The following is a 24,677-nucleotide window of genomic DNA, read 5'->3' as shown; positions in this document are numbered from 1 at the left end:
TCTCCATTTTAGGCAAAGACCAATTAAAGCCAATGCAAATGACCTTTCAAACAACCCTGTCAGGAGAGCAGAGAATATATTAATCTCATTTCATGAAGATGAAAAATGACTCCATTTTCAAAAGACTTGCTCACTTCCAACAAGTTGGTGATCAGTGGAGCCAGGTTAGAGCCACTCTAATAATTCTACTTCAGTACAGTTTTCACTGCCTCTGAAATAAGGTTAATACTGCTGTTTTCAACAAATGTATAAATCCAAATGTTTTACATTGGTATTCCTAAATATTGAAAAGATATCTTTTTTGAGAACAAAGGCATAATGGATTTTCTATCCATCCCTACCCTCTGCCAAAAAAGAAAACAAAACACTTAAAGACTGTAAATCTAAAAATCTTGCTTAGAGGATGTTTCACAAAGTGTCAAAATTTACATAAAGAATAGTCATGTATCCCAAAATAATTCCTCACGGGCAAATACTAATTATCACTCAAAAAAGATACTATTTCGTCAATTCCCCTGGCAACAGTGTAAATTACAAAGCAGAGGTTTTATCTAGTTTATCCAATGTATCACCAAATTGCACACAACAGGTGCTTAGTAACTATTTACTTGACAATTATAAATTAAAGTAAAATCTATGTAATTTTCTATGTCAGATGCCAGTGTCATGGATAGGTAACTTGAACAGTATGAAACTGCTGCTACTCAACTCCTTTTTACCTACAAAGAGGCAAAGGTCCAAATTAATTGTTTTTAATAAGCTTTCTGGAAAACATTACAAAGTAAAGAGGTAAACAGCTATTATGAAAGCTAAGACAGAAATAGAGAAATTTTTTTCTCCTAAGAAAAATGTATTAAAGTTGCCAAAGGCTCCAGGTCCTATTCTGAGATGCTCTCAAGAGTCAACTATAATAGTCCCACCCTTTTAAAGAGGATGGTGATTCACATTTCTTTATATTTAAAGTAACTTCCATGTTGGTGTTTATGTACATATAGATACACTCACATGTGAAGATAAGCAATATGTATTAAGAACATGGACTATTTTACTGGCTAATTCTGATCTCATATAAATGTTCAAACATCTGATCAGATGCAGTTCTAACTATTATCAATGAGTAAAATAAACTCCAGTCTCCAGAGATTACATTAAAAAGCTAATCTGGACATATTACCTTTCCCAATACTCTAACACACCAGGCTAAAAATGTGATTGATATGCAGTTACTCCACATTTAATTTTCTTCATCATTAGAAACTTACCTAACATTATTTCTTTAAGCAGATTACTTCCAAAAGTATCTTAAACATGTTTTTCTAAAAACTCAGATAACTGGGATTCCAGAACAAAAACAGAAAAAAGACATTTTAGTCAGCATTTTACTGATGTCCTTTCCTTCTCCATTTCCAAGAAAAATCCAGACTTATGTAGCTTTACTAATGTCCCTTAAAAGAAAATGTCAAAACACATCCAAGCAAATTTGCTTTACATTTCTAGAAATAAAAGGATGTTGCTTAAGTATGACAGTTTTAAACTTTTGGACATTATTCTGTCCATCTAGACCTGAAGAATTCATAACTAACATTCCCAAACTCACAACTTTAAGGAAGTGACCTATGTGTAATTATGGCTGATTTGCATTTTTCTACAGTAGAAACCAACACAAGATTGTAATGCAATTTTCCTCCAATTAAAAAATAATTTTTTTTAAAAGATGGGAAAAAAAATCACAAATTTTAATATATATGAAATAAAGAAAGTATCCAGGTTATAGAATATTTTAATATCAAAGTATAATTTACATGATTAAAAAGTTCTGATTTCTATACAAAGCATTCTACTTATACAGTATAAGAAGCTGACAATGTATAATTTCTGAGTAACATCAAGTGATTTTATCTTCTCACATTGCAAATGATATGTTAATGGCCTAAAAACTATATAATCTACCACGGATGACAATAAGGAAGAACAGCCCATATCAGCAAGTTATCGAATGTAACAAGTTCATATTTTTCTTGTTTGTGATCCCAAAACTGGCAGCATTTTCATTTCATCCACTCTGTTTTTATGTATTTGAAAAGCAGGTGTTATCCATCTACCACATGAGCACTGTTCACCATACCAGTTGAAAGAACCCAACTTGGCATTGCATTTGGGGCAGAGAAGCTAAAAGAAAACACATTTGTTACTTTTTCATTCACTTTTATATAAAACAAATTATCATCTTTGGTAACACAGGATATAAAACAGTAAGACATGGCTCATACCTTCAAGGAGTTGATGATCTAATCAGTGAGATGAAATGTAATGACTATTTACTATAATAGATAGTAGACTACAGTAATTGTTAAGCATGTTGTACTCTGGGAGTATAGAAGAAGAATAGCTTAATTCCAGAATGAAAGAAGAAAGGTGAAGGCTGCGACATGGAACAGGTTTCATGACTGTGGCATTTATGTTGACTTTTTTTTTTAACCTAAAGACTTAAATTTTTATTTCTAATTAGCTAGTACTAAGACTAGAGCATTTTAAGCAAACAGTACAATAACATGAGCATACCTGATCCATACTTTAAATACACTGTCATTATAAACAAGATGAGACAGAAAAATCTTTCATTATCCACACATTATGTGTTTACCTTTAAACCAACTATAAAGAAAGTTTGTATATAAAACTCAGAACTAAAATTGATTACATAAATATCTGAAAGTTTTTAGTTTGACAAAATATACCACATTCCTCAAAAAAAAATTAAACACAGTTACTATATGATCCAGTAATTCCAATTCTGGGTATATACTCAAAAGAAATAAAAGCAGGGACCCAAACAGATATTTGTACACCCATGTTCACAGCAGCATTATTCCCAATATCCAAACGGAGGAAGCAGCCCAGACATCCGTGGACAGACGAGGAGATGAACAAAATGTGGAATACACATAACAGGGAACACTACTCAGCATTAGAAAGGAAGGAAACTCTGACACATGTTACAACATGGATGAACCTTGGGGATATTATGCCAAGTGCAATAAGCCAGCCACAAATTTATGCGGCACCTGGAGGAGTCACATTCATAAAAGCAGAGAGCAGAACAGCGGTTGCAGGGACTGGGACGCGGGGTGGCGGATTAGTGTTTAACGGGTACGGCACGTCAGCTGGGGAAGGTGGTGGTGATGGTCGCACAATGTGAACGCTCTCAATACTACTGAGTTACACACGAAGAACAGAAATGGTCAATTTATGTTATGACTATTTTACCATAATTTAAAAAACCACATTTATGATATATGTATGTCAGGTCACTTATGCTATACACCTTCAACTTATACAATGCTGTATATCAATTATATCTCAATACACTGGAAAAAAAAAAAAAAAAGCTGTGTATCTCAAAGCTGAGATAAGCAACAGACTGGAGAAAACACTTGCATTACGTGAAACATTAAGACTATATAAACAGCTCCTCAATTCCTTAGAAAAAGACAAAACCCATAGAAATGGGCCAAGGATATGAAGGAAATTTCCTGCAAAACAAAGTATAAATGGCTGATAAGTACATAAAGATGTTGATCTCAGCAGTAGTCAGAGATTCAAATTAAGACACCTTAGGATTAACATTTTTCATCTCAAGAACAGACACAACCTTACTGATTTTATAATATCTATATGCCAAACGTATGGGGAAATGAGGACATGCATTCAACATTAGTGAAAGGCAAATTTGTGTGGGCATTGTTAAGGCCAGCCCAGAATATTAGTAATATTTTAAAATGTACAATCTTCAAGCCAGGAATTCCACTTTTAGGTATATATTCTACAAGAAAATAAATGTACAAAGTATGCACAAATGTGATCTAGAATATTTCACAAAAAAATAAAATACAACGCCTTTATCTTGGGTGCTTTTCAGATTAAATAAAAGCAGCAAGGGAATTCCCTGGGCATCCAATGGTTAAGACTCCATGCTTCCACTGCTGAGGGCCAGGGTTCAATCCATGGTCAGCAAACCAGGATCCCACAAGCCACAAGGTGAAGCCAAGATAAATAAAAGCAGCAGGGCCAAAACGTAAGCCACAAAAGAAAAAAGAGATAAAGTGGACTTCAACAAATAGTATCAAGAGTAGGAAGTGACTGCTGTACAAGGTTTATTTGGCAGTGATAAAAACAGTGACAGATTCTAAAACCCGTGAACATACTAAAAAACCACTGAACTGTACACTTTCCATGAGTGAATCATATGGTAAGTGAGTTATATCTCAATAAAGTAGCGGCATCTGAAAACATGGGTTTGAATATAGGGTACCCCCTCTAGGCAAGACATTAACTAATGTAGATTGTTTCCTTGTATATAAAATGTGAATATATTATCTGCTCTATTTTATAAAATTATTGTATTCTTCAAATGAAATACAGTGAGAGTTTCATAAAAACTCACTATACAAACGTAGATAATCTTTAAACATCATTACATCTTAGATTAAGAGTATCTTTACATTAACATCAAGTAAACCTAAAAGAGAGCTGGAGCTATCACAGGATGCTCATATGAGTTGCATTCTTTAGAATTAGTAAAAAATGAAAAAGAATCTCGTAACAAACATATAAAACTGAAAGAATCAAGAAAACAGAGACACATAGAGCCAAAAGAGAAAAAAGATTAAGAAGAAATTTTAAATCTAACTTTAAAATTTGTGATTTGCCCTACTTCTTACAAAGCTCAAATTTTGCTAAATATACTCGTTTGTCTTAATTTAAAAAAATATAAACAATAGCCTTAAAAGCAATTAACTGAGACTAAAAGCTCTCAACCAAAAAGTGGATCACTATTTTAGATCATCTGGTTTTTATTTAACTAATTTATCTTTGATAGAATCTTGCCTATACAACAAAGATATAATCTTTAGAAAGAAAGCAATTAAGATGGAGTAAAACACTAGTTGAAGTATGGTTTAAAATGAAAGAAAGAACAAAATACAGATGACATAATAAAACTAAAGAAACTAAAATGTGTTCTCACCTGTCCATCCATCACTCCCAACAAAGTGGATTCCATCCACTGTACAGGTTCAATGAAATAAGATGTACATTGAGCCTGACTCCCTGTGGAAAGCATGGGGAATGGTGTCATCCTCTTGTGGGCAAAGGCTAGAGGACCACTTCCTTCATTATGGTCCAAAATGCTAGAACTTCTAAATAAAGATCGCCTGCAACCCCCAAACAAACAAAAACATTAGTGATTTCCAAAAGGATGAAAAGATAGATTAAATGTGCAGTATTTCTTAGGGGGCAAATTAATATAACATTGATTATGCTATTTTAATTTTTGATAACCTCTACAAGTAACCAGATAACTTTTAAGGATTCATATTCTTCTTGAAACCAGATCTGAATATGAAATTTCTGTATTATTCAATTAAACAAATTCTTCCTACAAGATTTTAAGAAACTGAAACTCTTAGTACTATTCTAGGGAGACAAAGTAAAATCTCCAGAGGACACAAAATATTTTACCTGCACTTTCTACATTTGTAGAGACCTCCATCTTTCAATCCTTGTGAAATGGCAGATGGGTCAACAGCAAAGAGTTCTTGAGGTAAGTTCTGCAATTCTACATAACATAAAATGTATCCATTTGTCAAAATCAACTCTGAATTTTCAGACAAAATTCAAAAGGCAAGTTGTTCAGTGGTAAATAATCCACATGCCAATACAGAAGATGCAGGTTCAATCTGTAGGTTGGGAAAATCCCCGGGAGAAGGAAATGGCAACCCACTCCAGTATTCTTGCCTGGGAAACCCCATGGACAGAGGAGCCAGTCCATGGGGTCACAAGAGACTCAGACACAACTTAGCAACTAAACAACAAAATGCTAATCTCAGAAATTTTAAAAAATCTCCACTGTTGAAAAATGAGGATGAAGTAGGAGAGCCCAGTGATGCAGCCCTTGGCTTCCAGGCACAAACCGCCTGACTTCAAATTCGAGCCAGCCATTTACAAACCATGTGACCCTGAACAAGCTATTTCCTGCTAAACCATGGTTTCAAAATGAAATAAAAGTACCGGTTTCCAAAGTGAAATAACGCACCTAAAGCATCTGGTGTCACAGCAAGCTACATCTAAAAGGACTGAATGTGCTGTGCTCAGCTGCTCAGTCGTGTCCGACTCTTTGTGACCCCATGGACTATATAGCCATCCAGGCTCCTTCAGTTCAGTTCATTCGCTCAGTCGTGTCCGACTCTGCGACCCCATGAATCACAGCACGCCAGGCCTCCCTGTCTATCACCAACTCCCGGAGTTTACTCAAACTCATGCCCATCGAGTTGGTGATGCCATCCAGCCATCTCATCTCTGTCGTCCCCTTCTCCTCCTGCCCCCAATCCCTCCCAGCATCAGGGTCTTTTCCATTGAGTCAACTCTTCGAATCAGGTGGCCAAAGTATTGGAGTTTCAGCTTCAGCATCAGTCCTTCCAATGAACACCCAGGGACTGATCTGCTTTAGGATGGACTGGTTGGATCTCCTTGCAGTTCAAGGGGCTCTCAAGAGTCTTCTCCAACACCACAGTTCAAAAGCATCAATTCTTCGGCGCTCAGCTTTCTTCACAGTCCAACTCTCACATCCATACTTGACCACTGGGAAAACCATAGCCTTGACTAGACAGACCTTTGTTGGCAAAGTAACGTCTCTGCTTTTTCACATGCTGTCTAGGTTGGTCATAACTTTCCTTCCAAGGAGTAAGCGTCTTTTAATTTCATGGCTGCAATCACCATCTGCAGTGATTTTGGAGCCCCCTAAAATAAAGCCAACCTCCTTAGTCCATGGGATTTCCGAAAGCAAGAACACTGGAGTAGGTTGTCATGACCTCCTCCAGGGGATCTTCCCAACCCAAGGATGGAACCCAGGTCTCCCGAATTGTGGGAGGATCCTTTACCCAGGCTGAGCCACAAAGGACGCCCAAAAAGGACTGAATACATACTGCCAATTATTACTCACCTGGATACTTCTCTGTAACCTTTTGTAAACGATATTGTTTATAAACTGCACTGGAGGTATCTACTTCACAGCCCATTGCCTGGTATAATTTCAGTTGCCACTCAAACCCCTCATTCATCCTGCAAGGGCAAACAGGTACAGAGTTAAATTTTCTTTAAATAAATAAAATTGCATCACAAAAGCAGAATTACTACTATAACAAATAACTCACTTGGCCTCTGGCTTGACAGTCTTAAGGTTTTCATAGGCTTTTTCAAAGGTAAGCTGGTCAGTCTTCATCATAAAAGCGGTTATTACAGTTACACTTCGACTGACCCCTGCATGACTGGGAAAAAAAAAAAAAAACCCTTTAAAATATCAAATAGCAACAATTACAAAAACAAACCCACCCCCATAAATGGTAAAGTTTGGGTCCACTTCTTGTCTGCTTCTTCTACTCAAGTAAATCCTTTGCCTCTGAAATACTACTGCTTACAAAAGAAGTACTCCTTTATTTCCTTATTCATTTTAATTCTGAACCATGTGAATGTATTACCTATTGAACAATAAGTACACTAAATTTTTAACATCTTATAATGGCTTCAGAACAAATCTAAACTCTTTTCCCCTTGGCTTTCAAGGCCCTGGAGATCTGGTCCGAAACCTCTATTTTATCACTACCTTATGTTCTTTATGTAATATTTATAACAAAGGCTGGCTGTAAAATTGCTGACTCAGTAAGCGTAAACTGTTGTAATTACACTCCTGCCACTGCTAAGTCCTAACCAATTTTTCTCTCCCCAAATCTCCCCTACATCAGCCACGCCCGCCTCAAACAAACACAATGAAAATAACCTGCTCTCCCTCTCAAGTTTGAATAACCTTAACCTCTGTTAATCTCTCTCACTACACACCTCGCATCCAAGTCTGCATTTCCTCAGCATGTCTCTGGCTACTCGAGAAGAGATTTAAACTCTTTAGGTGCAGAGACTTAGTCATTTATCTGAAGATTCCTCCTACCCTCGAAAACTCAGCGGCTGCAGAATGAACCAACACAAACAAAATGAACGAAAAGCCTGCGCGTCATCAGGGGACCGTCTCCTGCCCACTCCTCTCTCTGACACAAGCCTACGCAAGAGGGAGCTGGAGGTTCCGGCGGTCCGGCAGCCCTCTGGTCTTCTCCTGGGCCCTGGGAGAAAAAGGGCGAGGTGGGGCAGGGTCGAAGCGTGGCGGGGTCGCTCCCCGCACCGACCCGACCACTCACCAGTGCACCAGCACCGCGCGGCCCTCGGCGCGAGCCTGGACAATGAAGGCCACACAGCGGTCCAGATGACTGAGCAGGTCGGTCTCGGGTTTGTCCAGCGCTCGCACGAAGAGACTCCGTAGACCCTCGACCCCAGCCTCCGTTTGGAAGTCAGGCTCCTCCGAGTCCACCGTCAGCACTGCCGTGACGCCCGCCTCCCTCAGGTGGTCTGGCTCCGCGACGGCCGCGGCTCCACCCAAGAACAGCCCCGGACGCACCTCCAGCATATGCCTGGCAGAGCGGGCTCGGCTCTGGCTGCGGATCTGGTGCTCGCAGTCATGGCTACCATCCTGCACCTCCAACATGGCGGCGCCCGGAGGCCGGGCTGCGGCGGGCCCTACCATCGAGTAGGCAATCGGCTAGAACGTCCTTACTTTAGACCGGCCGGGCTGAGTTGCGCCGCTGCTGGCTTGGAGGATTTCGTCGACCGCGGGAATGTGGATTTACTGGGGAAGGTGACGTAACTTCGGCCTGGGCGGAGCTAAAAACCCCATTCGCAGCGGCTTCTGAACCCTAACGCAAATACCTACAGGGATGCTTAGGCTCTTAGTGTTGAGATTCTTCTGGATTTCTGCAGGAGAAGAAAATGGATTCAGATGGTCCCACCAACTGAATCAGTACCATAATCTTATGCTTTTGAAATACAACACTTTTTCAGTACGTATGAAACCATTTGTTTGTAGTTCTTCTCTTGTTACTTTTTACCTTTTTTTTCTTCTTGCCCCCCCCCCCTTTTATTGGTATGTGACTTCTTGCTGGTGTATATTATTCTGTATACTTGAAAATATTGACCCCATGGTTCTGTATCAGTGCACTCCAAAGATAACCAAGAAAAAAAAAAAGATAACCAAGAATCTACGTGTAGTTAAATTTGAGTTTATTATTCAATCATGAACTGTAGAATTTTGGGAAATGCGGGTCTTAAGAGAATGTTGCTGCTGCTGCTGCTGCTAAATCGCTTCAGTCGTGTCCGACTCTGTGCGACCCCATAGACGGCAGCCCACCAGGCTCCCGCGTCCCTGGGATTCTTCAGGCAAGAACACTGGAGTGGGTTGCCATTTCCTTCTCCAATGCATGAAAGTGAAAAGTGAAAGTGAAGTCGCTCAGTTGTGTCCGACTCTTCGCGACCCCAGGGACTGCAGCCTACCAGGCTCCTCCGTCCATGGGACTTTCCAGGCAAGAGTACTGGAGTGGGTTGCCATTGCCTTCTCCGAAGAGAATGTTAGGAAGATCTTATTACAGGATTTTGGGCTTCCCAGGGGGCGCTAGTGGTAAAGAACCCCCCTGCTAAGGCAGAAGACTTAAGAGACCTGGGTTCAATCTCTTGGATCCAGAAGATCCCCTGGAGGAGGGCATGGCAACCCACTCCAGTATTCTTGCCTGGAGAATTCCATGGACAGAGGAACCTGGCGGGTTACAGTCCATAGGGTCGCAAAGAGTTAGACACAACTGAAGCGACTTAGCATGCATTACAGGATCTGAGCTTATATTAGATGAGTTAGGGCTAAGGGGCTATGGAAGCAGGACTTTGCTCTAGACTGGATGTTGTCAGGAAGTGGGGGTGAGTCTGTGATTCAGTATCTTAATAAATCTTACCCAAGGGAAAGAAGGCTAGAGAGACGCTAAACCTGTAATTATGGACTTTAGAAAGATGGTAACGATAACCCTATATGCAAAACAGAAAAGCGACTCAGATGTATAGAACAGACCTGTGGACTCTGGGAGAAGGCGAGGGTGGGATGTTTCAAGAGAACAGCATTGAAACATGTATATTATCTAGGGTGAAACAGATAACCAGCCCAGGTTGGGTACATGAGACAAGTGCTCGGGCCTGGTGGACCGGGAAGACCCAGAGGGATCGGGTGGAGAGGGAGGTGGGAGGGGGGACTGGGATGGGGAATACATGTAAATCCATGGCTAATTCATTTCAGTGTATGACAAAAACTACTGTAATGATGTAATTAGCCTCCAACTAATAAAAATGAAAAAAAAAAAAAGAAATAGCAGTCATGTTACTGGCATAAAGACGGAAACGTGGGCCAATGGAACAGAATGAAGAGCCCAGAAATAAACCCTCACATATATGTTCAAGTGATCTTTGGCAAGGGTACCATGACCAAACAATAGTCTTGTCAACAACTTTTTGGACATGACACCAGAAGCAATAAGTGGGACTATGTCAAACTAAAAGGTTTCTGCATAGCAAAAGAAACAATCAACAAAATGAAAAGGCAACCTACAGAATGGAAAAAAATATTTTCAAACCATATATCTGATAAGGAGTTAATATCCAAAATATATAAAGAACTCATACAACTCAGCTGTAAATAAAAATAGAAAATGGACAGAGAAACTGAGAAGAGATTTTTTTTTCTAAAGAAGACATACAATGGCCCACAGGTACATAAAAAGATCCTTAATATCACTACCCATCAGGGAAATACAAATCAAAACCATGATATCACATCACACTTATTAGTATGGCAATTAAAAAAATAAAAACAGTACGTAGTATGTTGGTGAGGATGGTGGAGAAAAGAGAACCCTTGCGTGTTGTTGGTGTGACTATAAATGAATATATCTACTACAGAAACTGTGTGGAAGTTCTTCGAAAACTTAAAAAACAGAGCTACCATATAATGCAGCAATCCCATTTCTGGATATATGTCCCAAGGATATGAAATCAGAATCTTACAGAGATATTTGCACTCTCATGTTAGTCACAACAGTGACCTCAGTGTCCATCTAAGCATGGATGATAAAGATGTGACTTATATATTATGAAATATTATTTAGCCAAATGAAAGTAGGAAATCCTGCCATTTGTGATAACATGAATAGAACTTTGAGAGCATTATGCTAAGTGAAATGAGTCAGAGAGAGAAAGACAAATATTGCATCTTATCACTTATATGTGGTAACTGAAAAAGCTAAGTCATATAAACAGAATAGAATAATGGTTGCCTAGGGCTGCAGGGAGGGAGAATTGAAGAGTTGTTCAATTGATATACAATTTCTGTTTTTCAAGATGAAATGGTTAAAAGAGTAAATTTTATGTGTTTTTTTTTATCATAATTGCTTTTAAATAGCGGTTAGTCATTTTAGCTAAAATAGAGGTGTGTTTGGTATTTTGTAATTGGACAATGTTCATGCATGTTCTCTCTTATTCAGACATAATTATGTTGGTCTTTGTCTTACTTCGTCATGATCTCAAAGTTGCCTTGTGTGGTGTTGATTTTCTGTGAAGCTGTTTTTGTTCAGCAGGAGAGGAAAAAACACCTAACTGTGAGTGCCTGGCCAGCTGTAGCAACATTAAGGAAGATCTCCCTCATAGCACCAAGCCAGCTCCTGGATGCCAGGGTCTGCTTTTCCCTTTCTCTTATATGACTTTATGATTTTCAAAGAGATTGAGACTTGGGGCAGGGACACTTGACCCCCGTCTAAGTCAAATGGAGGAAGCAGCAACTACTTGTGCTAGGAAACACTTACGTGGGCAGCCCACAGGGAGAGAGGGAGAGTGGTATCTTCCCTTACTCCAGCCACAGGCTCTGAACCTCTGAAGGGTAAGCACTTCGCCTCTTCACCTTTGTGTCCCCTGCCCCACAGAATTTGGGCTAATGATGCTGATTATTCCATCTTTTGAATGTTAGAGATGAAAGGGAAAGGAGTTCCAGAAAAGACACTGTATACTTCCCTGTCCGTGTCATGTCCTTCCCCATCCCAAAGGCTTTATCTCAAAGGCTCGCTTGGTGTTTTCGCTGCAGAGTCATGTTAGCAACCTTCTGAGCCCTTGGTTGGATCAACTCAGCCTTTCTCACTTTATGGTCCTGGAAACCTCTCCTGTGTGTCAGGCTCTGCAGTAGATGCTGAAGCTACAAAATGAGTTAAGAGTCTTTGCCCTCGAGGAACTTAGAGAAAAACTGGAGTAAAAGATAAATAAATAACCTAATAGTGTTTTGACAGGAGCAAGGGCAAATCACTAAGAAGAATGCTGGGGGTGGGCATATATGGAATATATAAAAGATACTGAAATATATGTATCAAACTATTAACAATGGTACTTCTGGGAGCTGACATGAGACATACATGATAGGGTTTATACACTTCTTCCTGTATAATTTCTTAATACACTTCTTTCTGTATAACAGTACATAAACCGTGAACTTCCAGATGTTCAAGCTGGATTTAGAAAAGGCAGAGGAACCAGAGATCAAATTGCCAACATCCGCTGGATCACTGAAAAAGCAAGAGTTCCAGAAAAACATCTACTTCTGCTTTATTGACTATGCCAAAGCCTTTGACTGTGTGGGTCACAACAAACTGGAAAATTCTTCAAGAGATGGGAATACCAGACCCCTTGACCTGCCTCCTGAGAAATCTGTTTGCAGGTCAAGAAGCAACAGTTAGAACTGGACATGGAACAACAGACTGGTTCCAAGTAGGGAAAGCAGTACGTCAAGGCTTTATATTGTCATCTCGCTTATTTAACTTATATGCAGAGTACTTTATGATTTGAATCTTTTCAAGAAGTATTATTAAAATTATTCATTTTTAACAATCATAGATATTTACATTCTGAAAAAATGGGAGGGGGGAGAATTAAGGGTTAATCTCCTAGACATTCTATTAAGGTAGCCTAAATCATTCTGTCTGCAAAGGAGATCCAACCAGTCCATCCTATAGGAGATCAGTCCTGGGTGTTCATTGGAAGGACTGATGCTGAAGCTGAAACTCCAGTACTTTGGCCACCTCATGCGAAGAGTTGACTCATTGGAAAAGACCCTGCTGCTGGGAGGGATTGGGGGCAGGAGGAGAAGGGGACGACAGAGGATGAGATGGCTGGATGGCATCACCGACTCGATGGACATGAGTTTGAGTAAACTCCGGGAGTTGATGATGGACAGGGAGGCCTGGTGTGCTGCGATTCATGGGGTCGCAAAGAGTCGGACATGACTGAGCGACTGAACTGAACTGAACTGAACTGAAATCATTCTGTCAGCTTTATTAGTTTTCTGTTGGAAATTAGCTTTTCTTCCTAAACTCCTTAAAATGAATGTAAGTTCCTTCAAGGATGGGAGTGGGAGACATATCTGGATTGTTATTGAATACTTAAATAGCCTGGCTCAGTGTTTGTCTGTATCTGGGTGAATAATACCTCAATTCCTAAAGCTGAGAAGTATTTACCAGCTTGTGTATTTGTATGCTTAGCCACTAGGTGGCACCATGTGCCCTTTGCAAAATATATTTTCTTCAGTTCAGTCGCTCAGTCGGGTCCGACTCTTTTCGACCCCATGAACCGCAGCACACCAGGCCTCCCTGTCCATCACCAACTCCCGGAGCTTACTCAAACTCATGTCCATCGAGTCGGTGATGCCATCCAGCCATCTCATCCTCTGTCGTCCCCTTCTCCTCCTGCCCCCAATTCCTCCCAGCATCAGGGTCTTTTCCAGTGAGTCAACTCTTGGCATGAGGTGGCCAAAGTATTGGAGTTTCAGCTTCAGCATCAGTCCTTCCAATGAACACCCAGGACTGATCTGCTTTAGGATGGACTGGGTGGATCTCCTTGCAGTCCAAGGGACTCTCAAGAGTCTTCTCCAACACCACAGTTCAAAAGCATCAATTTTTCGGCACTCAGCTTTCTTCACAGTCCTACTCTCATGTCCATACATGACCACTGGAAAAACCATAGCCTTGACTTAGCCTCCCTTAAAAGGTTGAAATGCATATATGGCAACCTGCAACAAAAGTGGATATTTAGCCCAGGGAAAGAAATTTGTCTTTAGAGAGGGAGCTGCGTTGCTTCTTGTCAAGGAGAGGAGAGGAGGCTCGATGCCTCTACCTAGCATTGGTAGGCTCAGGCATGCACCACCCCCAACACACACACAATTTATCTGTTTATTTTATCAGGAGCAAGCCTATATCATTGATAAATACGAATTAAGCAAAAATTCTAAGAGATATTCAAGTATGTGGTGGCTTGCATTTTAAAAAGACATCACTCATTCTATGTAACAAGGCCTAAATCAGATGAGAATACACATCACCCTACCTTTCCATTTATGGTTGCTCTCAGAATGTTTCATCTTCTAGAGCACAGTCACAGTATGATTTAACACTTTCACCTTTAAAAATATTTGCTATAAGTGCATATTTATGCTGAGCAATGAGTAGGGAAATTTCCCCTCTTCCTCCCCGTCACCTCCCCATCGTGGTCCAAAGACAGGTTCCTCTTTTTATCTCCAGCATGCTGCCTGGGCCCTCCTAAACCCAATGAATTATCAATAAATGTTTGTCAATTATGTTCTTAATGGAAATTAAGATCTAGGACAGTTTATGAAGATACACATGAAATGTACTTTAAGGCCTCCAAATTAAAATGTTGAACAAAAATATAAATGGTGATAATAACATTATTTTGTCTGTGTTTGTGAGTAGAATGTGGATACCTAGAAAGTGATGAGTTCAGATTTGGCACTGTCTTTGAGGCGCACAATCTGCAACCAGAGAAAACCCAGGTCTGAATGCCAAGCTTCTTCTGACCCTATTACCTACCAATATGTAATCATGTGCCTGGAGAAATTATATGATATCTCTAAGCCTCAGTTTCTTCACCTGCAAAATAGGAATGCTGCGCTGTGCTTAGTCGCTCAGTTGTGTCCGACTCTTTGCCACCCCATAAACTGTAGCCCACAGGGCTCCTCTGTTCATGGGGGATTCTCCAGGCGAGAATACTGGAGTGGATTGCCATGCCCTCCTCCAGAGGATCTTCCCAACCCAGGGGTCGAACCCAAGTCTCCCGTAGCAAAATAGGAGAAATTATAGCCACATTGCAGAGTTCTAATAAGAATTAACTCATCAACATGTGTTATCACTGGGAGAAAGAAGTCCCGAGCTGAACCATTGCACCTGAAGCATCTCGTAGAGGATGCCGTGCAGGAGAGACTGAGCTGCGGTGAGGGAGAAACAACCACAGATGGCATGTCCTGAGGAAGTTGTTGAGCAGAGATAAATCACTGGGCGTCATCAGTCCAGGAATTCAGTGGTCATGAGACTTAGCAATAAGAGGATCCTAACTACCCAGGCTGCTCCAACCGCATTCTGAAGTCACTTATAATGTAGAGTCTGTGCCTTGTAAAAACATGTCCTCCTTCCCTAGAAGGGCACCTATTGTCAAGATTCTGAGGAAATAACTTCACCACGAAACCCTGGGAACAGAGATGACCGAAGTGAGTTGAAACCCCCTCCTTATGTAGGGATAGCTTGGTCCACTGACCCAACAACTTCTCCTGCCTTACTCCCAACTGTGTCCCCCACCCACCCCTAATATTTGAAAACTCATCACATCTGGGGACTAGCCATTCGAGAAACATTGGGGCAGGAACTGGTTAGTGATACTTGGGTTGTGCTCTCAGTTCCTTTTTGACTAAAAGAGAAACTGGTAAACAAAAAGTCAGATGAGTAGAGCAAAGGAGACGTTCCCTGTTACATGTCAGAGGTTTGCAGGTTACATAACTCCTCTCCCTCCACTCCTTCCCAGACAGACAAGATACAGAGAGTGGCCAAAGCTGCCCCTTCCCAACGTCACAGCCTTTGGAGTACTCTCACTGCCTGAATGTGGTCCGGTGTGTTGTAGTGGAAAGAGCTCTGGAGTTGGATGCATGTTCTAGACTTAAGTTTTGGTTCTATCACGCATCAGTTTTATAACTTGGCCAAGCCAGTTAAGCCCTCTGAATTTCAGTCACCCCACCCTAAAATAATGCCTTCTCTAACATTCCCTAAATGAATTTAAACTATAAAAATCAGAAATTCTGTAAACTTTTTGTCAGTACATAGAACATTTCTACATCCTTTAAAATGCTGTTCCTTGCCCCTCCTTATACCAAATATACTCAGCTGCTTCTTCTAAGTGTGTTTCCTATCAACTATCTCATATTTTCCAAGATGTATTTTTAGAAAAGGCAGAGGAACCAGAGATCAAATTGCCAACATCTGTTGGATCATAAAAAAAGCAAGAGAATTCCAGAAAATCATCTACTTCTGCTTCATTGACTATGCTAGAGCCTTTGACTATGTGGATCACAACAAACTGTGGAAAATTCTTAAAGAGATGGGAATATCAGACCACCTCACCTGCCTCCTGAGAAACCTGTATGCAGGTCAAGAAGCAACAGTTAGAACCAGACATGGAACAACAGACTGGTTCAAAATTGGGAAAGGAGCGTGTCAAGGCTATATATTTACAAACATTCAAGATGGCAGGAGGAAATTGTCCGAATAAAGAGAAAAGGCTAGATTTGGATGTTCAATAGAAGCATTTTTATATAGTCCCAAAGTGGAGATGCAGCCTGGAATAAGATGAAACCCTTTGACTCAAGTTTCCACTATGTAGACAGAGGTGCAAATACCCACACTCTGTATTAAACTGCCAGTACAAACAATGCTTGGAGGCTCAGGCCAAAAAAATGATTCATTTTGGCTGGAGGAAACTGGGGAAAATTGTCCAGGAAGGCAGCATTTGAGTTGGGTCTTTCCCACAGGTGAAGGAAAGAGATGAGGGAGAAAGGGCTGGAAAAGGAATAGGAAGACAGAGAGCAGTGAGGGAGAAGGCAGAGAGATATGAGGGCTAAGATGCTTGACTCTGCTTCATTAAGGGTGCCCAACGTCTGAAAAACAAATGATTTATTATGAGTCTTCACATGTGGTCCTGGGACGTGTGTTAGGTCCCATCAACCAATGCAGTCCTAACAGCAGCCGCATGGAGTTGTAGTTGTTGTGAAGGGAAGGGGCCACTATAAGTCCCGCACAAGCCTCAAGTTTATACAACCCCTGCACACGAGGATCTCAGTTCCTTAGTGGGGTCACAGAATATAACATGGATAGTGGAGTAGCAAGTGGATGAGCCCCGTCTGTTTCCATACCTTTAGGGTATCGAACCATTACTGGTTGCCTCTAATCCAAAATGATGCAGGTTACTGCAGGAATTTCTCGTAAGCACTTATAAAAAGAAGCAATATATATGAATTCTAGCATTATCAACTGTAGAAAGCATGATGACTATAGATAATAATCCTGTTTAAAAGTCACCGAGAGAGTAGATCTTAAAAGTTCTCACCACCAAAAAATATATATATATACAGTGGAGGATGTTAACTAGACTTATTGTGATGATCATTTTGCAACATATACTAGTATCAAATCATTATTTATAGAACTGAAACTAGTATTAATAGAACATTATGTGTCAATTGTTGTTGTTATTCAGTAGCCCACTTGTGTCTGACTCTTTGGGACCCCATGGACTGCAGCACAACAGGCCTCCTTTTCCCTCACCATCTCCCGAAGTTTGCCCAAGTTCATGTCCACTGCCTTGGTGATACCATCCAGCCATCTCATCCTCTGACACCCTCTTCTCCTTCTGCCCTCAATCTTTCCCAGCATTAGCGACTTTTCCAATGAGTCAGGTGTTCATATCAGATGACTGAAATACTGGAGATTCAGCTTCAGCATCGTCCTTCCAACGAGTATTCAGGATTGATTTCCCTTAAGGTTGACTGGTTTGATCTCCTTGCTGTCCAAGGGACTTTCAGGAGCCTTCTCCAGCACCACAGTTCAAAGGCATCAATTCTTTGGCATTCTGTCATCTTTACAGTCCAGCTCTCACAACCTTACGCGACCACTGGGAAGACCACAGCCTTGATAATACAGACTGTTGTCGACAGAGTGATGTCTCTGCTTTTCAACACACTGTCTAGGTTTGTCATCGCTTTCCTGCCAAGAAGCAATCGTCTTCTGATTTCGTGGTTGCAGTCACCATTTGCAGTGATTTTAGAGCCCAAGAAGAGGAAGTATGTCAATGATATTACCTCAGTCGAAGAAGCAGGGGGGAGAGGAAAGGGAAAGGAAAGGGGGAGGAAGGGAAGGGCGGGCTGTGGGTGGGGCGGAGCAGCAGACGCAGCATCCGCTAGGGGCCAGCATGACCTTACCAAGAGCAGCCTTGCCCCGCTAGCCTGTTCTTTTTCTGACTATGACTAAACAGGCAGACAAGGGGAGACTCTCACCCACTGAATCTGTACTTCTGCAGTCTTGTAGACAGAGCTCACGAATAAGGGTAAGGAATAAAGGTGTCCCTCCCAAACTCCCTATCCCTTCTTCAAACTCCCTTCTAACTATCCCTTCTTCCCACCCTTCCCTCCAGCAACCATAAGCTCATTCTGGAAGTCTGTGAGTCTGTCTCCAGAAAGAAAGGAAAAAACCATGTGATATCACTTATACACAGAATCTAAAACATGATACAAATGAACTTACTTACAAAACAGAAAGAGACTCAGAGAATGAATGTACAGCTGCCAGGGTAGAGGGATATTTGGGGAGCTTGAGATGGACATACACACACTGCTATATTTAAAACGGGTAACCAACAAGGACCTGCTGTATATCACATGGAGCTCTGCTCAATGTTGTGTGGCAGCCTGGATGGGAGGGGAGTTGGGGGAAGAATGGATACATGTACCTTTGCTGCTCACCTGAAACTATCACAACATTATTTGTTAATTAGCTATGCCCCAATAAAAAATAAAAAGTTTTAAAAAAAATGATGATACATATATGTATATACACACATATATACACATACATACATACAATAGAATACTACTCAGCCATAAAAATGAATGAAATAATGCCATTTGCAGCAACATGGATGGACCTAGAGAGTCATTCTGAGTGAAGCAAGTCAGACAGAGAAACCATGTGATATCACTTGTACACAGAACCTAAAACATGACACAAATGAACTTATATATGAAACAGAAACAGACTCACAGACATAGAGGACAGACTTGTGGTTGCCAGGAGGGAGGGGAGGTAGGGGAGGGATGGATTAGGGTTTTGGATTAGGATTATATAGATATAAGATAGATAGATAGATAGATATAGATATATATCTATATAGATAGATAGATATTATATAGATATTGGATTTGGATTAGGATTATATATATATAATAGATATCTATATCTATCATATAGATATAGGACGGATAAACAACAAGGTCATACTATGTAGCACAGTGATCTATATTAAATATCCTGTGATAAACCACAATGAAAAATAATAATATGAAATAAACTTTTTTTTAAAAAGAAATAAAGGTTGGATAGTAGAGCAATTGAGTTAGCAATTGGTTAAATAATTGCACCCAAAGACAGAAAAAAAAAATGGATCAATGGCAATCATGAGAGAAATTTCTAATAAGATAGAGCCATCATCTGAATTTCTTTAATCTGCTTTATTCAACTTTTTCTTTTTTTTTTAGTAATTTGTATTACAGTGCACAAGACATGTTTATCTAATCTACATGTGTTAGAGCTGAGAGGGATTACATTTGGATCCAAAATTGTCCTTGTCTTTGTCCAGCTAACAAAGACTAAATTCAAAAAAGAGAAATATAAGATCCTGGACTTTGGTCCCTCAAGTGAACTACATAAATATAAATTGGGGGTCAAAGAGGTATGGCTTAGATAAAACATTCTCTTGGGTTTGCAAGCAATAGCTTAATGAAGCTGGATAATACTACCTGACTCCAGGGAGAGTGGCTATCCTTTAGGCTCACTGAATTCCTTGTCAAAAGACCTGAGCTCTATTTCTACCCCACCACTAACAAGTCTTTCGGTTTCTGCATCTTCATTTACTGACCTCTAAAATTAACAAGTTGCAGTAAATCTTTAGGTCCTTCACAATAGTAAAAGTCTACATAGGGATCAGCCCTTTATTGTCCTTGGAAGTGGGATGAACATTCACTTCACTACCTTTTCAAGTGCCTTTCTGAGCTAAAGAGCCTGGAAAGCAAAAAGGGATGAAGACTCCCTTGCAGCTAGGTCTGGCCACTCAGAAGCCCTGAGACAACATATGGAAGGTGAGAGCGAAGCAGAGGCTGGACTTCTGCGGCTTCTGTGGCCTCTGGACACCAGGTGGATGACACTCTTGGTTTCTTTAGCAGCAGCAATATCAGTGATCCCAGTGGATCCCAGTGGATCTCTGTGGTGCTGAGAGGCAGGGCCCTGAGCATCTATTTCTTGGACCATAGCAGACAGGGTGTGCTGAAAGCACAATCCACGGAATGATCAAAATTCAGCTTTCTTAATCTTGCATAATCCATTTCAGATTCATTTAATGGAGTAACCCCCTGCTCCTCTCGCTACACAGTGTGACCCAAGAATTAGCATCACTGGCATCAACTGGGAACTTGTTAGATATGCAGACTCTCAGGTCCTACCCCAGACTCACCGGATCACAATCTGTATTTGCAGAAGAGCCCTGGCTGATTCATGCATACATTAAAGTTTGAGCCAATCCCTGACTTTTCTGCTTCTCTTGGCAGTTCATATTCCTTTAATGACTTTAGGTCACAAATATAGTTTCAATTTATGAATTAGAATGCCCAGTCTTGGATGTTAGTCAGAACTTCAAACTCAATTCAGAGATAACTCTTTGTCTTCATACATATTACGTTTAGGTCCTGACTTGGGAAAGGAGCTTGAAGGAGCTTGACTGGTTTTTCTCTGTCCCTCTTTCTGTATCTCCTCCCCATCTCCTCAGTGTTTGTTTCCTTTTCACCTCCCCCAGGCCAAAGAAGGGGATAATAGAGAAGGGAGGGAGGATAGGTAAGGAAGTAGAAAACTCTTTGGATGAGCAGCTTCCTCCTCTCTGAGTTTGGAGGTGACTATGGCCAATTCGTTCTCCCATGAACACATTTTGTGGACTTTTTGGAGGTGTTCATTTTGGGGGACTGATCCCCTCTGATATTCAAGACAGGTGTATCTTTTTCCAGGTGTTCATTTGCACCTCTTTCCTCAATCTCTAGGAATTCAGACTCACCTCCAGCTTTTTGGTAGTTTTTTCAATCCCTTCTGGTGGCCTTATTTACAGGAACCCAGACCCAGTTGGCACTAGTGGTAAAGAACCTGCCTGCCAATGCAAGAGATGTATGAGATGTGGGTTCCATCCCTGGGTTGGGAAGAGCCCCCGCGGGAGGGCACAGCAACCCACTCCCCCACCCCAGTATTCTTTCCTGGAGAACCCCATGGCGAGAGGACACTGGTGGGCCATGGTCCACAGGGTCGCAGAGTCATGTCTGACTGAAGCGACTTAGCACACACACACAGAAGACAACCCCACGGCAGCTCTCTGTCTTTCATGGACCATGGAAATATGTACATACCTAGCTTTGCCCCGGCAAATTCTGTAGTATAGAATCCCAACATAGACTTTTCCATCCTATGGGCACAGCTCACCTTAGCTTTCTCAGGAGTGAGTCAGGCCCAGTTCCCTGTGTCTCCCAACTGTGGGGAACACATTTCAGACCTCTCTGGGTGAGGCCATGGGACTGCCCTCATTAGGCTTGAGGACGAGAGGATAAGCTTCCCCAGACTCCCCACTATGAGTAAAAATTATGATGGAAACTCTTCCTATGTCAAAGAAATCACTTCACAGACTTTCTCTCCCCTCCATACTCTAATCCCTTTTTAATCTTCTTGATGTGATTACAGAGTCCAAAGGTCAGAGAACAAATCTTTAGTCATTTCCTTTGTAAATTCTGTGTATGATGATCTGGCTTCAGAATTCCATGTCTATTGCATCATTAAATATCACTTTTGTCATCCTGTCACAAGTGCAATTACTTAATTGTAAAAAATAAAAATAAAATTCTGCCTTCCTGCCTTTTTCTCCCTGGACACACCCAGTCGGTTATGGGTCTCACACTTTAAATCAAATACAGAGATGTGCCCAGAAAAGCCAGGATGGGGAAGGGAACTCAAAATTAAGAACAGTTGAAAACACTGAAACAGTCTATCTTTAAGAAAACTAAGCATGACTTAAGCAGTGCCTTTAAACATCTAAAGGCCTAACAAGAGGATGAGGAATTAGATCTGTTGTGTGTAACTCTAGAAGGCACTGTGAGTAGAAGCTATAACAAAATCATTTTGCTCATAACCCAACAGGAAGAACTTTCTAATTGCCAGGGCTATCCCAGACAGCGCAGTGGTAAAGAACCCACTTGCCAATGCAGGAGACACAAGAGATGTAGGTTTGATCCCTGGGTTAGGAAGATCCTGGGAGTAGGAAATGGCAACCCACTCCAATATTCTCACCTGGAAAATTCCATGACAGAGGAGCCTGGCAGGCTATTGCCCATGAGGTCCAAAGAGTCAGACACAACCGAGCATGCTGACACATCCTAATATAAAGTGAATTGCCCTTGAGAGGCAATGAGGACTGCATACTCACAGAAAGTCAAATGTGGCCACATGGCAGAAGTTTAGAATCTTAATAAGTGGTTTCTCGGTTGAACTAAACAGTTTTAAATTCCTTTCAGATTTTTGAGGACTTCCACTTCAAGTGAAAAAAAAGTCCATCTTTAGTCTCAGGCTACACGTAGGGTCATGTGTAACTTTTTTTCTAGATATATTGAAATTTGCTTTTAGGATGCATTTTGTATTTCATTAATTCTAAGAGATAATTTTGTTCAAACTACTTTTAATGTCTCTGAAACTACAATGCATCTAATAATTGTCATCGTGTCATAGTTTTCATTGCTTAAATAAACACGAACATGAAAGTACTGGTATCAAAATTTAAGAATGGGTATGAGCATCTTGGGAGAAATTTCTAGAGATGAGAGTGAAACATTCATAGGTTGTGAAAAGAAGTGGAATGGGTGGTGTATCAGACATGTTTAGCAACACTCCTAAAAGTGTTAGTCACTCAGTCGTGTCTGACTCTCTGTGACCCCATGGACTGTAGCCCACCAGGCTCCTCTGTCCATGGAATTTTCCCGGCAAGAATACTAGAGTGGATAGCCGTTCCCTTCTCCAGGAGATCTTCCCACCCCAGGGCTAAAAACCAGGCCTCCCACAGCTGAAGTCAAAAGTAAGGTAACTCCAGATGATTGCAAAGCCAGCTTACAAGTCTGGCAATGATGACTGTTACTCTTGTTATGGTTTCTTTTAAGAAATGCTGCATCACTAATGCTCTTCATGTTACAAGAATGGGAAAAAATCTTTGATAAATATGAGTGAGAAAAGTGATTTAGAGAAGTCAAACTCTGAAAGTGAATAGTCTTAGGAATACCTCACCCAATTTATATATGTCCCTTATGTTGTCCTTTTTATGCATACTTAAGAGTGATTATAGGGCTTCCCTAGTAGCTCAGATGATAAAGAGTCTGCCTGCAACACAGGAGACCTGGGTTTAATCCCTGGGTCGGGAAGATTCCCTGGAGAAAGGAATGGCTACCTACTCCAGTATTCTGGAGTTCCATGGACAAAGGACCCTGCCAGGCTATAGTCCACAGGATAGGAAAGAGTCAGACACGATTGGCAACTGACACTTTCACTTTCAAGAGTGATTACGATTTTAACATTTTCTATTTGTAATTAAGCCTAAAAGACATTGTATTGCTATTTGGCCACAATTTCCTTCCTTAATGTTCTGTTCAATGGTGCATCCTATAGTCAATGTCATTTTAGATGCTGTGAATTACAGTCATCATAGCCACTTACTGCTTCTATCAAGTATGTTACTTGTATAACCTCATTGAATCCTTCTAGCAAGTCTGTAAGGAAGATACTATTATTATTGTGCTTTGCAGATGAGGAAATGCAACTTCAGAGATAAAATATCTTGCCCAAATCTTGCTGTTGTCGCTAAGTTGTGTCTTACTCTTTGCGACCCAGATGGTAAGTAATAAGAGTGATGTTTGAACCCAACTCTACTAACTGCTTGGCCAGGGTTCTTAACCTCCATACTCTGCCACTTCTAGGTCCAGAGTTAATTAGCTTGGCTACTACAACTTAACATTCTACATTAAGAGCATATTTACTGTAAAGAAATGGGATGGTGGTCATCTCCCACATCAGCTCCTTTGAACTGAAAAAGACTTTAGTTCTTGAGCCTTTAGTACCAGTTCTTTAGTCTCAGATGTTAGCTGAATCAGGGATGCACAGTTATGAGGCCTCTTATTATAATTAGAATGTCAAGCATTGAAACCAATTATCTTTGAAGATGTAGTGCAGGTATAGTGACTGGGGAATAAACTAAACTAATACAGGCAAACTGCAGTACACCTTGGGAACTGGATGGAGAACTAGGATGAACTGGCTTGGAATAAGAGCTCTACTTGGCAGAAAGTCCATATTTAATAAGGAAATATAGTCAAGAGTACATTTTCTTAGTTAACGGCAGACCAGCTAACAAGAATTCAGACGATGAATGGGTTAGAACTACAAACAGGGACATTGACTCTGAAAGGATTGCACTGCTGAGCTGTTGCACAACACAAGGTTAGTAATGTTACCAGGATTCAACTGGGGGAAGTCAACAGTAGACAAAGGCTC

The 24,677-nt window shown here is 40.8% G+C and overlaps 1 protein-coding gene and 1 long non-coding RNA gene across 5 annotated transcripts; one reads left to right on the top strand and one right to left on the bottom strand.

Moving 5' to 3' along the window:
• Positions 1–1,762: 1,762 nt before the first annotated feature.
• DUSP12 (dual specificity phosphatase 12) lies at positions 1,763–8,717 on the bottom strand. 4 transcript variants are annotated; one of them, XM_020875031.2, is made up of 6 exons: positions 8,244–8,717; positions 7,212–7,325; positions 7,001–7,119; positions 5,521–5,617; positions 5,027–5,213; positions 1,763–2,169 (listed from the first exon to the last, which is right to left on the bottom strand). In XM_020875031.2, exons 1-6 carry the CDS (start codon positions 8,624–8,626, stop codon positions 2,008–2,010), a joined length of 1,062 nt encoding a protein of 353 aa, XP_020730690.2. In that variant the 5' UTR covers positions 8,627–8,717; the 3' UTR covers positions 1,763–2,007. The 4 variants fall into 4 exon arrangements, with proteins under 4 accessions (XP_020730690.2, XP_070323791.1, XP_070323790.1 ...); XM_070467690.1 differs by having other exon boundaries at positions 2,013–3,533; XM_070467689.1 differs by lacking the exon at positions 1,763–2,169 and adding an exon at positions 3,540–3,983.
• Positions 8,718–8,852: 135 nt separating this feature from the next.
• On the top strand, positions 8,853–13,396 carry LOC139035167 (uncharacterized). Its single transcript, XR_011487743.1, has 2 exons — positions 8,853–8,939; positions 11,547–13,396. It is a non-coding gene; the product is annotated as an uncharacterized lncRNA (long non-coding RNA).
• Positions 13,397–24,677: the final 11,281 nt, after the last annotated feature.

The sequence above is a fragment of the Odocoileus virginianus genome, chromosome 5 (assembly GCF_023699985.2).
Source record: "Odocoileus virginianus isolate 20LAN1187 ecotype Illinois chromosome 5, Ovbor_1.2, whole genome shotgun sequence".
NCBI lineage: Eukaryota > Metazoa > Chordata > Mammalia > Artiodactyla > Cervidae > Odocoileus > Odocoileus virginianus.
This window is presented reverse-complemented; position numbering and strand designations above follow the sequence as displayed.